The 21,306-nt window shown below is 46.8% G+C and overlaps 1 protein-coding gene across 1 annotated transcript; it reads left to right on the top strand.

The window, feature by feature from the left end:
- The first annotated feature begins 4,401 nt into the window (after positions 1-4,401).
- Positions 4,402-16,055, top strand: LOC130474330 (elongation factor 1-alpha, oocyte form). The gene is made up of 7 exons (XM_056845886.1): positions 4,402-4,545; positions 6,843-7,022; positions 10,232-10,528; positions 12,820-12,970; positions 13,845-14,101; positions 15,309-15,543; positions 15,934-16,055. Exons 1-7 carry the CDS (start codon positions 4,402-4,404, stop codon positions 16,053-16,055), a joined length of 1,386 nt encoding a protein of 461 aa, XP_056701864.1.
- Positions 16,056-21,306: the final 5,251 nt, after the last annotated feature.

Below are 21,306 nucleotides of genomic sequence, written 5' to 3' on the forward strand. Positions count from 1 at the left end.
ATCAGAGTCTGCTACACTTAACCACTACACTACACTCAATGAAAATGTCAACCCGGTGTGCCGCAGTGGTGAAAAGGGGAAACTGTATGCTGGGGATTATTAGGAAAGGAACTGAAAATAAGACAGCCAATGTTGTTATGCTCCTGTATAGACCTATGGTGCAATTTCATTTGGAATTCTTCTGTGCAGTTCTCCTCACCGTGTCTCAGGTTCACGTTGCAGAGCTGGAAAAAGGACATAAGAGGCCAACCAAGACGATTAGTGGGTTGGAGCAACTTTCTTATTAGGAAAGGATGAAGCATCTTGGACTTTTCAGTTCATAAAAAGAGGGACATGGTAAGGTTTAATGAAATTATGCACAGGGCAGAGAGAGCAGACAGAGCTTTTTCTACCTTTCCCAAATACTAGAACTGGAGGGAATCCAATTAAGTTGGTGGACAGTAGAGTCAGGACAGACAGAAGGAAGGAAAGACTTCTTCAGTCAACTAGTGATTTATGTGTGGAATTCATTGACAGGAGTTAGTGACGACCACATGAACACATGAAGATGCCTCCTACTGAATCAGACTCTTGGTCCATCAAAGTCAGTATTGTCTACTTTGACCTGCAGCAGCTCTCCAGGGTCTCAGGCAGAGGTCTTTCACATCACCTACCTACCTAGTCCCTTTAACTGGAGATGCCGGGGATTGAACCTGGGACCTTCTGCATGCCAAGCAGATGCTCTACCACTACTGAGCCACAGCCCCTCCCACAGGCATAGACAGCTTTAAAAGGGGATTAGACAGATTCATGAAGGATAGGCCTATTCGTGGCTACTAGCTGTGGTGACTAAAGGCAACCTCCACATTCAGAGGTAGTAAACCTCTGGAAACCAGTGCCAGTAGGCAACATCGGGGCAAGGCCTCTGCCTCTATGCCCTATTGTTGGCCTTCCATAGTAACTGCTTGGCCACTATGCGAGGACAGGATGCTGGACTAGATAGCCCACTAGTCCAATTGAGCAGGGCTGTTTTTATGTTCCCTTTCATGTGAATCTGAATTGTCCCTTTAAACCCTGACCCCAATCCTCAAGGGCAGGACAGATTCTCACACTGCTCCCTCCCTCCCATTGGGTTGATAGCACCTTCTGATTCAATAGACTTGCAGACTGCTAACTGATGCCATTGTGCGTGTGTGTAAAGTGCCATCAAGTCGCAGCCGACTTATGGCGACCCCTTATGGGGTTTTCAAGGCAAGAGACTAACAGAGGTGGTTTGCCAGTGCCTTCTCTGCACAGCAACCCTGGACTTCCTTGGTGGTCTCCCATCCCAATACTAACCAGGGCTGACCCTGCTTAGCTTCTGAGATCTGACGAGATCAGGCTAGCCTGGGCCATCAAGGTCAGGGCACTGATGCCATTACTTCGGAGCAAACAAGCCTAGGCCCAAGTTTGTGAGTTACAAGGACTGACTGGAAAGCCAATGTGCACTTACTTAAGAGTCAGCCTCAATTAACTTAGTGGGACATTTTTGAGTAAAAACATTTAGGAGCCTGTAGCCCTTTGGTAAATCTCAGGATTGCGAAACACCACTGAACTCATCAGTATTTTCCCCCCACCCAAGTAAAACTACATTGAATTTGGACTGAAAATGTTCATTTTCTGCCCGCTCAAAAAGCTGAGCCTGTGCAGGTTTGCTCTGAAGTAGTCTGTGAGACTAGTTGTGCATAGAATTCCAGACCTCTGTCCCTTATAAGGTGAGATCTGGGACAAAGTGGGGAGGGGCCGTGGCTCAGTGGTAGAGCCTTTCCTTGGCATTCAGAAGGATGCTATGGATAGGGTTGCCAGGTCCCTCTTCGCCACCAGCGGGAGGTTTTTGGGGCGGAGCCTGAGGAAGGCGGGGTTCAGGGAGAGGAGGGACTTCAATGCCATAGGGTCCAATTGCCACAGCGGCCATTTTCTCCAGGGGAACTGATCACTATCAGCTGGAGATCAGTCGTAATAGCAGGAGGTCTCCAGCTAGTACCTGGAGGTTGGCAACCCTAGCTATGGACCTTCATGTCCTGAAAGGCTTCAGCTGCCCGTTTCCATGCATTAAGCCTTTATTAAAGGGACAGGGCAGCTTACTCCAGTTGACAACCCTACCTGAGAGATTGGCTGGGTTAAGAGAGGGACCAAGTCATGGCAAAGTAGGGGCACTGAACCTGGTCCCCCCACCTCTGGGTCCAATATTCTAACCGCTACATCACACTGGCTGTCTCGGGAAGCTTTGCAAACACCCCAAAATAGGCACACATTTTCTCCCCACCCACAAAAACCATTAGCCTTTCTAAATGGAGATATATGCATTCAGGATAACCGTCCCTTTTATTCTTTTTTCTCTAGAAGCAGGGGCTGCCGATGGGCCAAATGAAGGGGTGTGGCTAGCCAAGCCTTGACTCTCAAAATGGACAGGTGCTGGGCATCAGCACCTGTGCTCAGTTTGCTTTCCCCCCTGGTAGTTCAGGTGAGTATTGCTGGGGTATTTTTTCTGTGGCAAATGGCTGGGTTTCATGGCTGTTGCTTTTGTGGGATTGAGCAAAAGAAAAAAAACATTTGGGGAATTATGCTTCTTAAGTAGATGTTTGTTTATGTACGGGAGATATCTTTGGGTGGATTAAGAAAGTAAATAGTGGTGGTAGGGGATAATAACCTGGAGTGGAATAACTCTCTAAAGAACAGTTCTACTGCTTTTGGCTTTCCTGCAACGCTTAGAGGATAATATTTGAGAACTCTAGGCTATGAAGATTTTTATTGCTACAATTTTTTGCCAAAGTTAATTAATAAGCTATGGGGAAAGGGGGCTTACCTTGCAATATTCCTGCTCGGTTCTTGCTGGCAGACTTCTTGACTTAACTTCATTTGCACCCTGCTTTTGTCCCCACGGGGGATCCAAAGTGGCTTCTGTTGTTTTTGTGTTCTCCATTTTATCCTCACAACAACCCTGTGAGGTAGGTTAGGCTGAAAGTGTGTAACTGGTCCAGGGTCACCCAGCAAGTTTCCATGGTGGAGCAAGGATTCCGATCTGGGTCTCCTGGATCTTAGTCAAATGTTGTAACTGCTCATTAGGAATCAGTACATTAGCTTAAGGGTGCCTAGACTTGTAGTCTCTTGCTTTGTAGCAAAAATTAAACTCTAAAAGCCATAATGAATAGTCTCACTGGTTGCCAGTCCCTCTTCGCTACCAGTGGGAGGTTTTTGGGGCGAAGCCTGAGGAGGGAAGGGTTTGGGGGAGGGAAGGGACTCCAATGCCATAGAGTCCAATTGCCAAAGCGGCCATTTCCTCCAGGTGAACTGATCTCAATTTGCTGGAGATCAGTTGTAATAGCAGGAGATCTCTACCTAGTACCTGGAGGTTGGTAACTCTAGTCAAGGAGGAAATTGGAATGTAAATTAAAAACAAAATACTGCAGCCTGAGAGTTGCAGCGTTGATTCAGGTCTAGACTGGAAGAATCTCCAAATTCCAAATAATCTTGCAAGCTGCTCAGCTGTTGCTGGGAGGATCCTGCTTTTAACAGCATCTTGATCTCCAGACATTGGCGAGCTTTTCACTTATAGATGTGGGATCACACACTGACTTTTTGCAAGCATACATAAGTAGGGTTGCCAACTCTGGGGTGGGAATTCCTGGAAATTTGGGGGTGGAGCCTGGGGTGGAGGGGTTTGGGGAGGGACCTCAGCAGGTTATCATTCCATAGAGTCCACCCTCCAAAACAGCCATTTTCTGGAGGGGAATTGGCCTCTGTAGTCTGGCAATCAGTTGTAACTTTGGGAGATCTCCAGGCCCAGTATGGAGTCCTGCCTGATCAGGCCTCAGGTCTATTGAGCATAGCATCCTTTCTTACCCAGTAGCCAGCCTGAAGCACTGGGAAACTTACAAGCAAAACCCAGAGGTTCAAAGCACCCTCTGTTATCCCCTCCTTGGCTACTTATGCTCAGCAGTATCCCCCTGAACACAGAGGTGCCATCATGGCTATTAACTAGGGTTGCCAACCTCCAGGTACTAACTGGAGATCTCCTGCGATTACAACTGATCTCCAGCTGATAGAGATCAGTTCACCTGGAGAAAATGTGCCGCTTTGGCAATTGGACTCTATGGCATTGAAGTCCCTTTCCTCCCCAAACCCCACCCTCCTCAGGCTCTGCCCCAAAAACCTTCCACTGGTAGTGAAGAGGGGCCTGGCAACCCTACTGTTAACCAGTGATGGAACTCCAAGAATATACCTGAGCCCCCTTTTGAAGCCTTCATAGTAGTGGTTGGCTGGAAAATAGGTGAGCCTCTTTGATGAAAAGGGGTGTTTTTCTGTCTTCGTGGATCGTTGCTGTTGGCAAATACGGCTTGGTAATGAGCTGGCGGTTCTTGTCTCTTCAGTCCGGCTTCCACAATGGGAAAAGAGAAGATCCATATCAATATTGTGGTGATCGGCCATGTGGACTCTGGTAAATCCACCACTACTGGGCATCTGATCTACAAATGTGGTGGGATTGACAAGAGGACTATTGAGAAGTTTGAGAAGGAAGCGGCTGAGGTGAGGAGGGGAAAGGCGATGCTCTTTATAGGGAGGTGGTATGGTGGAGTGGGCTTTGATTAAAGATGTTTTGGTTCATCTCTGTCCTAATATCACCTGTCAGATGAAAACAAATCCCCCTACACTATATTCTTCCCTGAGCTGATTGGATGAAGAGTGGGGGTAAAACCATAACAGGTGGATGAGGCTAGACTGGATAATGGAATCCTTCTTAGAGGAATAAAAGCACAATTTAAATTGGGCCCTGGGTTCAATAATTTTCCCAGAGCAGAATAAACTTTTAAAAGGTATTTAGCAGACTTGTACACCACCCCTCCAGAATTGCTCAAACTGGCTTACAACTGGAACAACAAAATATAACCAACCGAAGCATTAAAACAAGTTGATTTAAAAAAAATGCTATGGAAGCAGCCATCTAAAGCCAGCATGGTGTAGTGGTTAAGAGCTGTGGTTTGGAGTAGTGGACTCTAATCTGGAGAACCGGGTTTGATTCCCCACTCCTCCACGTGAGTGGCGGAGGCTAATCTGGGGAACTGGATTTGTTTTCCCACTCCTACACACAAAGCCAGCTGGGTGACCTTGGGCTAGTCACAGACTCTCTGAGCCCCACCTACCTCACAGGGTGTCTGTTGTGGGGAAGGGAAGGCGACTGTAAGCCGGTTTGATTCTCCCTTAAGTGGTAGAGAAAGTCAGCATATAAAAACCAGCTCTTCTTCTAAAGTGGTCCTTTGGCTAGGAGCAGACCATAAAACATCTAAAAAGGTGGAGCCCTTGCTGAAGTGCCTGGGTAAAGAGAGTTGTTTTGACCTGACATCTAAAGGATAGTAAGATAGGTGGCAGGCAAGCCTAAAGGGTGTGGGCTTCCAAAAGGCAAGGTGTTACCATTGAAAAGGCCCTGTCTCTGGTTGCTGCCTGGCTCACCTCTGCAGGCATGGGTACAGAGCAGGGATTAAGAAGATCTTAACTGGTGGGTTTGACCATAAACGATTCTCCCCCTCCCCACCATCATCTTGTGGTACTGGTATCCTGTATACACATACAACATTTTTCACAGGCCACTTCCAGGTACCAAAGATTCCCCATTTTTCTTGCATTGCTTCTGTGACTGCAGAGTTATGAGTGCTGGCAACCCAGCTCCTACACAGGGGTCCTCAGCACATGTTTATCAGGCTTTGCGTCAGCTGCCATTTTTCCTGCTGCACCACCAGAATGCTCTCTTTTAAAAGGTCACTGCTATAGTACTTGCCCACTATTTAAAAAAAAATACAGTGGGCAAAACGGCAGCCATGAAGGGCTTGATGGCAAGAACATTGTGCCATTCTGTGTAGGACCAACACACTTTTTCATCTAGGCAGTGCGGTAACGTGCTTGGACTGCACTCTTACCAAAAAGATTGGCACAAAGCAAAGAGCATTCTTTGCCTGCTCATATGCAACTGAACTGCAGCCCATGTTTACTGATGCCAACTGGTAAGACTGGCTAGAATTGCTGGAGATGGCTTGCCAGCCTAAGCTTTTCTCATGCTTGATCCATACAGTTCCGTTCCCAGTTCTGTGTTTTACCAATAAATGATTTTTGGAGTGAAACAATTTTAAGAGAACCTGTGTTAGTGGTGCCTTGACTTGGGATTGTTCAAATCTAAAGTTTCATGTGGCTTAGAATCATAGAATCATAGACTTGGGCTATACAGGCCATGTAGTCCAACCCCATGCTCAATGCAGGATCAGCCTAGAGCATCCCTGACAAGTGCTTGTCCAGCCTCTGCTTAAAGACTGCCAGTGAGGGGGAGCTCACCACCACCCTAGGTAGCTGATTCCACTGTTGAACAACTCTTACTGTAAAATTTTTTTTCCTAATATCCAGCCGGTACCTTTCCGACCACAATTTAAATCCATTATTGCGAGTCCTATCCTCCGCTGCCAACAGGAACAGCTCCCTGCCCTCCTCTAAGTGATAGCCCTTCAAATACTTCAAGACAGTAATCATGTCCCCCCTCAACCTCCTCTTCTCCAGACTAAACATTCCCAAGTCCCTCAGCCTTTCCTCACAGGGCTTGGTCTCCAGGCCCCTGATCATCCTCGTCACTCTCCTCTGCACCTGCTCGATTCTGTCCACATCCTTTTTGAAGTGGTGTGGCTTCCCCCAAAATGCCAGTGTCATTTGAAGGCTTCAAGACTTGAAGAGAGCCCCAAGCTCATTTTTGGCACTTCCTAGGCAGTGCTTCTGTGCCACAAATGAACATGAGCGAGCAGTTTGCTGGCTTTAGTTACGGAACAGGTGTCTGATTTCCTTGGCAGATGGGGAAGGGCTCCTTCAAGTACGCCTGGGTGCTGGACAAGCTCAAAGCCGAGAGGGAGCGAGGGATCACCATCGACATCTCCCTGTGGAAATTCGAGACCCCTAAATACTACATCACCATAATTGATGCTCCTGGCCACAGGGACTTCATCAAGAACATGATCACGGGTACCTCTCAGGTAAGACCTCCTACAGCTTTTGCAGATGGGGAGTGCTGTTCAATGGGAAGGATTGTTTTGTCTTGCAAAAAAGGCTCAAATGTTGCAATAAAATGTTGTCTCAATGAGGACTGGTAGAGTTTGAAGCCGTGATCTCTGGAAAGGGTGTCCACCCTGACAACCTGATAACAATTAAACAGGTAATGCTTGTACTAGCACAGAGACAAAACGATGAGAGTGATCTTCTGCATTCATCTTCTGTTAAAGGCTCTGGACCAGTTAAAGAAAGGAGCGCCATATGACACAACCTTGGGGTGTTGTAACCTTACTCCATCTAGTCTCTCCTCTCCCTAGGCTATAGCAGCTCCTAAATGATGGCCTAGGTCCACATTGGACTTGCTGTTATAATTTGGCCCTCTGTGCTTCAGGATCCGTGGCTCAGTTGCAGAGCGTTGGCTTTGCATGTAGAAGGTCCTAGGGTCAAACCCCAGCATCTCCAGTTAAAAGGACAAGGTAATGAGTGGTGGGACACATATTCACCTTAGTCACTGGAGAGATGTTGACAGCCAGAGGAGACAAGATTGACGTTGATAGGGCCACGGTATGATTTGGTATAAAGCAGCTTCTTGTGGCCATCTGAGAACACATGGTACGGCAACCATGCTAAATCTGACCAGGTCTTGGATGTGAGTATACCTGGGAACTATGTGTGATGTCTTATGTGGAAGAAGGTTGGGGGCTATATGGAATGTAACCAACACAGCTGGAGGCCTCTATGGAGTAAGAATCTTGATAGGGAAGGCAGGATGCACTTGGCACCATGCAGAGGTGGTGGTGGTGGTCCTAATAGGAGGGAAGACATATCCACACAAGCAATGCATTTATTAATGGGCTTCTCTTGTCTGTGTTGCATTATGACCCTCAATGTGGTATATATGGTGTTCTGGGATGTCTCGCGTTCAGACGGACCCTAATGACTACATCCTTAGACAGTGCCAATCTATCTGTCTTCCCCCAGAATCTCAGGAATGAGCTGGGTGGGAATTGATGCTACAACTACAATTCCAACAGTTTTTTGGCAGGGGGAGAAGAATTACTGTTACTTGAGAATGGTAGGCAGACCACGACAGACAGCGTAGTGTGAGAGCCAGCGTAGTGTAGTAGTTAAGAGCGGTGGTTTGGAGTGGTGGAGTCTGATCTGGAGAAACGGGTTTGATTCCCCACTCCTCCACATGAGTGGCAGATGCTAATCTGGTGAACCGGGTTGGTTTCCCCACTCCAACAAGATTGGAGTGTTACAGGCTTTGACATATTAGAGCACATGAACATTATATTAAAGTTGTACATATGCAGAATCATTCAGACAATAACACAACTACACACACATTGCATACATGAAGAACTTTATATTCTCTTTAACAGAGGGGGAAGAATGTTAAAAGCAAAAAGCTTCTGTCTCTAACACTCTAACAGAGGCTGCAGTAACTTTCAAATGACATGTCCTTGCCAAGGACCTTCTCAGAGAGAGTGCCCTCTAGATTGTAAGACATCTGAAGTGTCCTCTAGACTGAGATACTGTCTTTGTCCTTTACCTGACTTCTAAAACAGGGAAGCCTTACACAGTCCTTCACAGCTACAGACTTCACTGGCAAAGTTTCAAGGGCTACTGCAGATATGCTGCAGATCTACTCCTTTGATACTAAAGTTGAAACGTAAACAATAATTGTATTTTATGATTTAAATATGAATGCTAGGTCCTAGAACTTAATGAATGGTATCAAATGAAAGGTCTTTTTCTGTAGATGAGAATGATGCTAATATTGAATATATAGAATAAGGATAAAGCTTAAAACTGATTGTTTATGATTGTTTATAATTAGCAGCAGAGGCTCCAGTAAGGAGAAAGCCATACAAGGTTATGGAAAAGGGGACTTGATTGAGGGATAGTCAAATCCTTCACCTACCTTTAGCTTTTTGATACAAGGACAGTGAAACCTACCTTGAGAAAGGGTATCACATGCTTTGATATAACCCAACAGCCACAAGGTGACTGAAATAGTATAAATACAGACACAGAAAGGCTAGTACTTCAGACCTCTTTCAGAGGGTCTCAAGAGGCTGTTGGTATGTATGGCTTTTCAGATATATTATTCTAGAGTGTGAATTAGATACTTTAAACTAAATCAGAGTTATTTAACTATTATATTTAAATTATTGGATTATAATTCTGAATAGTATGTAGATCTTGCTTGCTTTACAGTATACATTGTTACATACATTGTTATTGAACATAAATACATTGTTACATACATTGTTATCCTGACCTGGATGGCCCAGGCTAGCCTGATCTCGTCAGATCTCAGAAGCTAAGCAGGGTCAGCCCTGGTTAGTATTTGGATGGGAGACCACCAAGGAATACCTGGGTTGCTGTGCAGAGGAAGGCACTGGCACCTCTGCTAGTCTCTTGCCATGAAAACCCCAAAAAGGGGTCGCCATACACACACACACACACACACACACATTGTTATTGAACATACTTTGTAACTTGCATTTACACATATTTACTGGAAGTATATCAATAAAAAGACTTGCTTTTTTAAGTGAGTAAAGTCGTTTAGTCCTGCTTAGTAGATTACTGGCTGAATAAGATAGAATGGACCACTTCCTGAGAAGTGATATGTTAAGAGTCTAGTCATCAGAACAGCACAACCCGCTTCACCAGCTGGGTGACCTTGGGCTAGTCACAGCTCTCTTAGAGCTCTCTCAGCCCCACCTACCTCGCAGGGTGTCTGTTGTGGGGAGGGGAAGGGAAGGAGATTGTAAACCAGTTTGAGTCTCCCTTAAGTGGTAGAGAAAGTCGGCATATAAAAACCAACTCTTCTTCTTCATGAACTGGCTTGATTTCAACGTTGGATTCTTGGTCTTGCATTTATCCAGTGTGACCCATTCCAAAAAGGGTGCTTTTGCAAGTCAGTACAGGAGGGACCCACTCCAATAATCTAACTTTTCAGTGGTTGACGTTTGAGGTGCCTTAGGAGTTCAGTTAGATTACGTTCCCATGAAGAGATACAAAAGGTGGTTCTGCCTATGGATGGGTATTGCAGAGCTTTCGGGTTTTTAATCTCTCTCCCCCAGCCTTCCAGATGGTCATGGGCTGCCCCGCCAAAGATTCAGAAATCGTATTTTGGACTCTGAGTGACATTTGAGACTCCCGCTTTGCTCCTCCCTAGGCTGACTGTGCAGTCCTGATCGTGGCAGCTGGCATGGGAGAGTTTGAAGCCGGCATCTCCAAGAACGGGCAGACCCGGGAGCATGCCCTGCTGGCCTATACCCTGGGGGTGAAGCAGCTCGTCGTTGGGGTGAACAAGATGGACTCCACCGAGCCCCCTTACAGCGGCAAGCGCTACGAGGAGATCACCAAGGAAGTGAGCGCCTACATCAAGAAGATCGGCTACAACCCAGCCACGGTGGCCTTTGTGCCCATCTCTGGGTGGCATGGGGACAACATGCTGGACATCAGCTCCAAAGTAAGAAGATTGCTTTCTCAATCAGTGGCTTTCAAGACTGGAAACTGCCAGCATCTGCATTCCAGGGGAGGGGGAATAGATTTCTTGCCTCCTTTTTTTCACTATCTGGGGTCCCAAAGTCAGATAGCTCCTACCCCCAACGGTCAAGCTGTGGGTACAGAAAGCAAAGTATGCATCACATGGGCTTGGGGGTATGAGGCCATGGAAGGAAGCACACTTTATGTGCCTTTTGGGGAAAGTGTGCAGGGGGACGGGACGGAGGCGCGAGTTAGCAGTGATTACTTGTCTTCCCAGAAGCAATGTATAGACTCGCTATTGCTTTTCTAAAACTCTGAACATTTGACTTGAGGACATTGACTATCCCCAGGAGCTAACAATACAACCCAGGAGCTAACAAGGCAGATGGCCAGTGGATTGGTGGCCATGGTGAAGTCCATAGTAACTGGCCTTTGGCTGTAGGTTGGGACCCACAAGTGAGTATGTCCCCCCCCCCAAAAAAAAACTAGGGGCAGTGCTGGAATTGTGTTTAGAAGAAGGAGAAGGAAAGAAGTGTCTGTATTTAAAGTGGAATCCAGCATTTCTGACCGAGGCCTTTGGCTTTGATATGGCCCTGCAAGCCTAGCAAGAAGAAGCAGGAGTTTTTTGTTCATATCCAATGTGGGCACAGGGTTAATTTGCCATGGAGGGACAGCTGTTGTCCTCATTGATTCTTGAAGCACTCATTATGGGGGGGGGGGAGAACTGGTTGACAACTACTTGCAAAAGGACACTATCTTAGAGCAGACTGTCTCATTACCCCATCTAGCGTGGTATTCTGTCTACTCTGAAAAGAAGCAACTCTTTAACTTGTTTGAGAGCAGGTCTCTCCCAATACCTATTTCCCAAGATCCTTTAACTGGAGATAGTGGGGATCTAGCTAATCTAGATCTGTATGCCTAATGTGGGGCTCCACCAGTGAGCCACAGCCCCTATAACTATCACTGCTTGGGTCTGATGCACACATTACAAAGTCCATGTGGTGGATACTGTGCTTCCATGAGGACTCTGGCAGGCATACCCCTGGAGTTATGCTGAGAGTTCACTTCTGAGATGTGTGGACTGTGGTGTATGGGGGGATGGGGTGGCTTACGTCCCTTCTCTCTCCATGCTATTTTCCCAACCTGAAATGGCCCCTGAGAATTGCCGTTTGCCCTGCTGGGATAACCTGTGTGCAGTCAGCATGATGTAATGGTTAAGAGCGGTGGACTCTAATCTGGAGAACCAGGTTTGATTCCCTTCCCTTCCACATGAGTGGCAGACTCTGATCTGGTGAACTGAGTTTGATTCCCCACTCCTCCACATGAGTGGCAGACTCTAATCTGGTAAACTGGGTTAGTTTCCCCATTCCTACCCATGAAGCCTGCTGGGTGACCTTGGGCTAGTCACAGTTCTCTCCAAACTCAGCCCCACCCACCTCACAAGGTGTCTGCTGTGGGGAGAGGAAGGGAAGGGGATTGTAAGCCAGTTTGAGTCTCCTTAAAAGGTAGAGAAAATCGGGGTACAAAAATCAACTCTTCTTCTCCATCAGTACACACAGGTTTCCCCAACAGGACAAATAGCATCTCCCTAGGGCCATTTCAGATTAGGAAAATGATACAATATGCATGTCCTTTCTCATCACATACTGCTGTCCTGATCCAAATTGAGCTTGCTTGTGGCTGAGGGCTTCAGAACATGTCATGGCTTGGAAGTGGTTCATCTCCAATATGTCTTCTTCCCATATGTTCCTTCACAGGGAGAGACCCTCCTGACTGTCCTATCAATTAAAGGAGATTGTTTGGTGGGTACGCGATACAGGGGCTTTTCAGTGGCAGCCCCGTGATAAGGAGGTGCACCTGGCCCCCTCATTGTCAATATTCAGGGGGCAGTCAAAGACCTTTTTATTTAGAACTGCATTTGGTTAGTTAAGCAGTGCTGAGTTGCGATTTTAAATTTTGATTTTTATGCTTTTAATGTGCTTTGCTCTGTATGTTGCAAGCTTGAACTCCATAGGGAAGAAAGGAGGCTAATAAATGTTTTAAATAAATCTCTACAAAGCCTCCATTGTGCACATGTAGCCTGTGAAATGGCTGTTTGTTTGTTAGTAGATTTCTGTTGAAGAGCTGTACGGGCCAAATGGAAATTTTTGAGGGTCAGCCATCTTATACTAATCCTGAACTCTGCGCTGAGTGCCCTCAAGGGGAATAGATGTATTTATTTATTTTTTTAATTAAAAATCAGTGCATGCTTCAGAGTTCTGATCCTGTCTCCAGATGCCGTGGTTCAAAGGTTGGAAAATTACCAGGAAGGAAGGGAATGCTGCAGGGACAACACTGATGGAAGCTCTGGATTCCATCATCCCTCCTTCCCGCCCTACAGACAGGCCTCTTCGCCTGCCTTTGCAGGATGTCTACAAGATCGGTGGTGAGTTACCAGAAGAAGGCAAGTGGTCCGATCTGTTCATTTTCTGGAAGAACATCGGCATGACGTGTGTGTGTGCGTGTTAAGTGCCGTCAAGTTGCTTTTGACTCATGGCGACCCTATGAATCAATGTCCTCCAAAACGTCTTATCCTTAACAGCCTTGCTTAGTTCTTGCAAATTGAGGACCGTGGCTTCCTTTATAGAGCCAATCTATCTCTTGTCGGGTCTTCCTCTTTTCCTGCTGCCTTCAACCTTTCCTAGCATGACTGTCTTTTCTAGTGACTCTTGTATTCTCATAATGTGACCAAAGTACAACAGCCTCGGTTTAGTCATTTTAGCTTCTTGGTTAAAGCTTGATTTGATCTAGAACCCACTGATTAGGGGTTTTTTTTGGCAGTCCATGGTATCCATAATGCTCTCCTCCAACACCACATTTCAAAGGAATCTCTTCCTATCAGCTTTCTTCATTGTCCAGCATGTTGGCGTGACGACAAACCTCAAAACAGTAGGAAGACTGTCTGCACCACTTAAAATGGTGGTGGTTGAAGAGTCTACTGCATGTTGTCTTCTGAGACCAACTTGTTAGTGTGGGTCCTTTGTCCCCCCTCCCCCTCATTCTTCATAGAAGTATGGAATCTGTGACAATTATAATAGAAGGAGCATATATCAGAGTAATGAATTTGGGTAGAAGTTTTGTGTTCTGGCGGAGAAGCTCATCATCCCAAGCAGCTTGAAGGTGCCTCTTCTGCTAGAGTCATCTGGTTATCCTTGTAAGACCTCACTTTGGGGCGGGGGGGATGAGGAACATGGGGGGGGGCATGGTGGTCAAAGTACTTTAAGCTCAGCTACTTCTGTTGGTTCATCCCCTCCTCCCAGGTATTGGCACCGTCCCCGTGGGCAGGGTGGAAACTGGTATCATGAAGGCTGGCATGGTGGTGACTTTTGCTCCCAGCAACATCACCACAGAGGTGAAGTCCGTGGAGATGCATCACGAGGCTCTGGCAGAGGCGTTGCCTGGTGACAACGTGGGCTTCAATGTGAAGAACGTGTCAGTGAAGGATATCCGCCGGGGAAACGTGACCGGGGATAGTAAGAACGATCCTCCCATGGAGGCGGGCAGCTTCACAGCCCAGGTGAGTGGGCCTAAGTTGATATAATTCATAGCTTCCAGAGTACAAAAGATACCATGAGCCTCTGGAAAACATAGAACTGGATCCCATGAATCCGTTTGGCCAGCAGAGGTGCTTTTTGCTGCTGGAAGGGTCTTTCCCTCAATGGGTCTTCTGGCAGAGAAAAAGTTTTATCCAGTTGCCTGAAGTTGTTTAACCCCTAATCTCTGCCATGGAAACTTGCTGGTGAACTTGGGTTCGCCCAGCCTTGCCCACAGGCTTATTATGAGGATAACATGAATAAGGGAGAATGTTGTAAGCTGCTCTGGGACCCCTTTGGGGAGAAAAGTGGGGTATAAATGAAATAAATAAATACAGACTAACTCTGGCATTGTATACAGTGAAATCCATCAGAAACCATCTAAAGTCCTAGGAGATACAAATCACAAAATCACACAAGGTTGGAGGAGATCACAAGGGCCATCCAGTCCAACCCCCTGCCATGCAGGATCCCACAATCGAAGCGCTCCCGACAGATGGCCATCCAGCCTCTGCTTAAAGACCTCCAAAGACGGGGACTCCATCCCCACCCCCCGAGGCAGCACATTCCACCGTCAAACCACCCTCACCATCAGAAAGTTCTTCCTAATGTTTAGGTGGAATCATTTTTCTCTTAGTTTCAATCCATTACTCCGGGTCCTAGTCTCTGAAGCAACTGAGAACAAGCTAGTTCCCTCATTAACATGGCATCCCTTCAAATATTTAAACATGGCTATCATGTCACCCCTTAACCTTCTCTTCTCCAGACTAAACAAACCCAGCTCCTTAAGTCTCTCCTCATAGGGCATGGATTCCAGACCTTTGACCAGTCTGGTCGCTCTCCTCTGGACCCGCTCCAACTTGTCAACATCCTTCTTACATTGTGGAGCCCTATACACGTGATAAAATGTCTCTGCAGGCCGAATAATGGGTTTGCCATTGAATATGGCAGGGCATAGTTGGTTTGGGACAAGTATTTGCAAATACATTAACCAAACCTGGGAGACAAACTTGAGTGGATACCTTAAAGAGCAGTGTGCGAATCCGCCCCCAGTGTGTTTGACCTTAGAGGATTCTCCATGGGGATACTTGTTAGAATTCTTTCTTGCCCTGGCAGTGGGGATTCCTAATCCTTGAACCCGAGGTCACGTTACCTCACCCTTCTATAATAGTTGGTATATCCTACCTGCAGGTGATCATCTTAAACCACCCAGGGAAAATAGCCGCTGGCTACTCTCCAGTCTTGGACTGCCACACGGCCCATATCGCATGCAAGTTTGCTGAGCTGAAGGAGAAGATCGACCGCCGATCTGGCAAGAAACTGGAGGACAATCCCAAGGAACTGAAGTCCGGAGATGCAGCCATTGTTCAGATGATCCCTGGCAAGCCCATGTGTGTGGAGAGCTTTTCTGACTACCCTCCGCTTGGTAAGGATTCTCTCACTGTCTTGGAGAAGGGCCTGAATTGCTCGTAGGTTCATCAGGTTGCTGCAGTCTCTTTACTTTTCCAAACACCAGTGGCTCAATCCCTTATTTTAATTTTAATCCCGATTCATGTTCCTCATCTAGTGTTTTAAAGCATTCACTGCTACCTCTTGCTTGGCTCACACGAAGCCCGCTGGGGGACCTTGGGCTAGTCACAGCTCTCATCGAGCTCTCTCAGCCCCACCTACCTCACAGGGCGTCTGTTGTAGGGAGGAGAAGGGAAGGAGACTGTGAGTCAGTTTGATTCTTCCTTAAGTGGTAGAGGAAGTCGGCATATAAAAACCAACTCTCCTCCTTCTCTTTCTCTTCCTCCTCCTCCCTTCTTTCTGGCAGGTCGTTTTGCTGTCCGCGACATGAGGCAGACAGTGGCGGTCGGTGTAATCAAGGCAGTGGACAAGAAAGCCAGTGTGGCTGGCAAAGTCACCAAGTCAGCTGTGAAAGCCAGCAAAAAATAAATTGAAAGCAGACCAGCCGCTTTAGGAGGGCCTGGGTCAAGGAGCAAATGCATCTTCAAAATCCTCAGTCTCTGAAGAAGTGTTCCTATAGCTGTCCTTAAATTCCCTCATCCTTTACTTTGTCATTTCCAAACTATGTTAACTTGGAGTAAGTAAATAAAAATTGCAAAAGGAAGTTGGTATTCACTTCTCCTCTGCTTTATTCTCTTCTACTAGAACAGGTTGCAAAAAGGTAGGGTTAAGTACTTGGTGCTTACAAGGTAGTACACAGCAGCAGTTTTTAAAGATAACTGGGGATTAGCAAGCATTCTGTAACAACTACTGTAACAGGGAAGGATTAGCCTTGCTGATTTAAGTACACTTTCAAGAAAACAAAGTTTCTATCCCTTATTGTTTCTGAGGGAGAACCCAGGAAATACATGGACAGTTTCTCAGATTCAGCGACCTGACGACTTGCCATAGGTGGTGGTAATAAGGCCTGGCAACTAATGTTTCATTTCTCCCCACTTCCTAGTCATATGACTACATTTGCCCAGAAGAACTTTTCTTTTAGAAGCAGAACAATTTATACAGAAAAAATCCAAGCCTGAATTTTATTCTGAGATGGGTTCAGAATACCCCTGCGTGGTCTAGTGGTTAAGAGCGGTACACTCTAATCTGGAGAACCAGGTTTGATTCCCTGGACCTCCACATGAAGCCTGCTGGGTGACCTTGGACTAGTCACAGTTCTCCCAGAACTCTCTCAGCCCCACCTGCCTCACAAGTTCCCAGTGGGGTTGGGGGGAGAGAGAAGGTGATTGTAAGCAGTTTTGGGACTCCTTTCAGAACAGAAAAGCAGGGTATAAAAACCAACTCTTCTGCCTTGCAGCCCAGAGTAGGTTGCCAATCTCCAGGTAGTAGCTGGAGATCTCCCGCTGTTACAACCAATCTCCAGCCAACAGAGATCAGTTCCCCTGGAGAAAACGGCCGCTTTGGCAATTGGACTCTATGGCATTGAAGTCCCTCCCCAAACTGCTCCCTCCTCAGGCTCCACCCCCAAAAATCTCCAGGTGTTTCCCAACCCGGACATGGCAACCCTAGCCCAGAGGCAGGTGATCCCAAGAATCTTTATGCCCTAACAGTCTGAGGAGTTTGAATCCAACTGTTAGAAGTGGGCAGTTGGTGAGGGCCGGTCAAATGAGGCTTCTCGGCAAATATGTCCTGCAGTGGGTGGGTGGACAGGGCTGAATGCTCCTCTCCATCAAATGCTTGAATCCCCTTGTTTACCCCCAAGAGCTGCTAGAGAAACATCCAGAAGAGGATCTGGAGCAACACGAAGAATAAGAACAGGAAGGGAGACTAAATCTCCTGCACAGAGTTGCCAGCTGCTGTAGAGCCTCTTGGGCTACTCTGTGGTAAGCGTGGAAGACTGGCACTTGCGCCCTGTTATATGGGAGCCAAGCAAACTAAAACTGGGTAAAAAAATAACTTGCTGTGAATTAGTGCCCCTCACCTGAGGTAGGGTTGCCAGCTCCAGGTAGGAAAATACCTGGAGATTTGGGGGGCAGGGCCTGAGGAGGGTGGGGTTTGGAGAGGGGAGGGACTTCAATGCCATAGAGTCCAATTGCCAAAGCGGCCGTTTTCTCCAGGGGAGCTGATCTCTATCTGCTGGGGATCAGTTATAATAGCGGGCGATCTCCAGCCACCACCTGGAGGTTGGCAACCCTAACCTGAGGTCTAGTGTGAGGAGGTTGCAGTTTGTCACGGGAGTTCATGGCGGTGCCAAAGGAGGCAACAGGTGAGCCACCACCCAATATTGGGCACTGTAGTTCGCAGAAGACGGCATTGGCAAATCACCTCTGTCAGTCTCTTTACGTGTAAACCCCACTGGGTTGCCTTTAAGTCAGCTGTGACTTGATGGCACTTTACACACACACAGTGCCAATTGACACTTTTGTTTGCCATCACAGCTGACTTAGGGCAACCCCTGGGGTTTTCAAAGCAAGAGACATTAAGAAGTTCTGTGCCATTGCCTACCTCTGTGTAGTGACTGTGGAGTTCCTTGGTGGTCTCTCATCCAAATACTAACCAGGGTCATCTCTGCTTAGCTTCCATGATGAGATCAGGCTAGCCTGGGCTATCCAGGTCAGGTCAACTGACACTATGACTGGCCAGTTTTGAGATGCGTAGCTTCACTTTTTGACGACTGATGCCTGCCGCAAAGAACCTCCACTTCCTTTGCAAATGGCACAGGGGCCATGATGTTCCAGTTCCCTTTATGTTTGGTGCTGCAGCTCCCATCCCTGAATTCCCACCCAGTCCCCACAGCTCATTTAAAGGCCACCTCCCCCATGAGCGAACCTCCCACTGTTATACCTGGTTGGGCCTTTTAATAAGGACTTAATACGTTGCAGCTCAGGTCTCTCCCAAACTGTGCAGGGTCCAAGCCGGCCCCAGTTCTGTTCCCCTCAGCCACCGCCATGCCAAACAGGAGAAGTGGGGAGATGGTGAAGACGCTTCAGGGTAAGGTCCGAGGAAGGACATGCAGAGAGGCGAGGGAGAAGGAAGGGAGTATCTGCCAAGTACCATCGCCACCAGCAATGGAGGAAGAAGAACCGATTGATCAGAAGCTGCAAAATAACACGGTGCACAGATCTTGGATTCCAAAGACCTTGGAGCTCCCTCGGACCCCTGCTCCCTGGTCCAGACGGAGAAGTAGCAGGCTCAGCAAGGAGTCCGCAAGTAGGTGTCCCATGTTTCATTCATTTTGGGAAAAACAAATGTGTTAAACACACTGGGTTGGCTTTTTCTCTCCAAAGGCTAGGCTTGTGCTGAATATGATTTTTATTTTTTGTAATGGGTTAGATCTAGCCGGCTTTCTCCCTCAATCTTGTCCAATTCCCCTCCATACTACAGCCCCCCATCCTGCATGGCTTTTTTCTATGAAGGTCCCACGATCCCCAGGGTAGCCAAAGGTGACTCGTATTCCTTTTCCAGCAACAGAAACGTGAACTGGATCCAACCTTTTTATGGGCCATTGCCACCTGGTTCTTTGCCCCCCAAAAGTCCTGAACCTTGCAAATAGTAGAAATGATGCCAATATCACAGTAGTAGAAATGATGCCAATATCAATATTCAATTGATGAAATCAATATTTCATTCTGTGGCTGTTTTTTTTTTACTGCTTGTTAATAGCATTTTCTTGTTCGGAGATGTTTAAGAAGCAATTTTCCACTGCGTTTTGACAGAGGCGTTATCATTATCTAGCGAAGAAATGACAGTCTGAATTGCTCTACAGCTGAGTGCCAGTTTATTGAGGGCTGGTCACCTTTGATGCTGGTGGTTACTAGCTAATGAATACAACCCACCTGTGTGGGGAGGGGAATGAAGAAAGCGGTTTGACAATTGGAATGTAACTGGTACGGAGGAAACGAGACAATTTTGCTGCTGACTCCAAAGCTGAAGCAGCCTATGGGAAAAGTCCCTAGACCACGCTGTCTGCTTTGTGGGAAACTGATGGTGTTTAAAGACCAGTGGTATCTGCCTGGGAGTCTGTCTACTCTTTCTGTCTGAGCACCGAGTGTCTATATTGGTAAATACATAGTTACTGCAACATCCCCCTCAAGTTTCCAGTACTCTCTCCTATGTCAGAGGAAACCCCGTGTCTCCCTGAACTCCTACCACAATCCTTTGTCTCAAATGTTTATATTCTACCAAATGTAGGAAGAGTATCTTCCATCTCCAGCAGCACATGTCTGTATGAGGAAACAGAGGTCTCAGCCGCCACAGGAGGTGACCACCAAAGCTGGCTGAGAGACAGCGTCCCACAGGATGACGAGACAGCAAAATCTCCGCACCTGACTCCATCAGACAAACCCCGGGCAGCTGACCTTCTTGAGAACTTCCTGGGTCTTTTTGTCACTTATCTACGGGAAAGTCCAGACAGACCCTACTTCCAAGACACCAAAGAGCTCGTCTCGGGCAGCGGCTGCGAGTATGAAAAGGTAAAACTGCATTCGAAAGTCCTGGCAAAGGGCTGGTATCGATTTAGCATCCAGTTCAAACTCATGTCACCCTAGGATTGCCAACCTCCAGGTAGTCTGCTGTAAATCTCCGCCCGTGCTGTAGGCTGTGGTAAGAAGGCAAAAAAAAAAAAAAAAACCCCAGCAATGAAGCTCAAAGTGAAAAATGTTCTTGGAGCTTATACATGTAAATATTTCTAAACACCTTATGCAAAATGTGAGGTCATACACCAAGACAATGTGAAATATTATAAACAACCTAACTATCTAAATATACCAAATGGCACAGGTACAAACATGCTCGCGAGTAAGAACAACAAAACATAGGACAAGCAGCAGGAGAACTTATAGAACACTGCTATACAACTGCCTTAATTCCATATCAAACAGGTAAATCCTTCTAGGTCAATATCACTGCAGGTAAGTCCTTCTCTTGAAAATGAATAACTTGCTGTTCGAAGAAATATTCGTTGGCTAGCAAAAACCATGCAAACCATAAATGAAAACTGGGAATTCAGAGAACCTGAGAGGCAGTTTGTGATATGTGTGTGTAAAGGGCCTTCAAGTCGCAGCCGACTTATGGCGACCCCTTTTGGGGTTTTCATGGCAAGAGACTCACAGAGGTGGTTTGCCAGTGCCTTCCTCTGCACAGCAACCCTGGACTTCCTTGTGGGTCTCCCATCCAAATACTAACTCGGGCTGACCCTGCTTAGCTTCTGAGATCTGACGAGATCAGGCTAGCCCGGGCCATCCAGGTCAGGGCAGTTTGTGATATAGTTATGCTATATTGATAAATCATTGCTGATTTAAGAAAATGTCCACCCCAGTGGCACAGAAGCCTTGTGGCTGGGAGAATGTAGGGAAACCTGCCATGTGGAAGCCATGATGCTGCTGCACTGTATTGACCTCACTTAGAGTAGTTTACAACAACAAAATACCAAGAAAATATAATTTAGACAAACAAATACAGCACACCTTCAAATTATGAGCTGGTCCTAGTATAATGGCCTGGCTCACTCAGGACTTCAGTCCGAGAGCCACATATCAAGGTGTTGGGAATTAGGTAGCGAGCTTCATTGCAGGTCAGACAGACAAGGGTTAATATTGATTGTATAGGATGCTGACCAGTTGTAAAAGATGATGTAATCTCAAATGTGTCAATTAGCCATCGGTCAGTGGGAACTTAATTGCAGACATGCTTGTTGTCACGTACACAGCTAATCTACATTTTGCTGCTTTTGCTATTTCCT

Source organism: Euleptes europaea, chromosome 3 (genome assembly GCF_029931775.1).
Source record: "Euleptes europaea isolate rEulEur1 chromosome 3, rEulEur1.hap1, whole genome shotgun sequence".
In the NCBI taxonomy this organism is placed as follows: domain Eukaryota; kingdom Metazoa; phylum Chordata; class Lepidosauria; order Squamata; family Sphaerodactylidae; genus Euleptes; species Euleptes europaea.

What these genes read in the sequence shown, in the direction of transcription:
- LOC130474330 (XM_056845886.1), top strand. Translation starts at nt 4,402, where the DNA reads ATGGGAAAAGAGAAGATCCATATCAATATTGTGGTGATCGGCCATGTG. An exon ending in TGATCACGGGTACCTCTCAG is followed by an intron (nt 7,023 to 10,231) that starts GTAAGACCTCCT and finishes GCTCCTCCCTAG; the next exon opens with GCTGACTGTGCAGTCCTGAT. An exon ending in CGGGCAGCTTCACAGCCCAG is followed by an intron (nt 14,102 to 15,308) that starts GTGAGTGGGCCT and finishes TCCTACCTGCAG; the next exon opens with GTGATCATCTTAAACCACCC.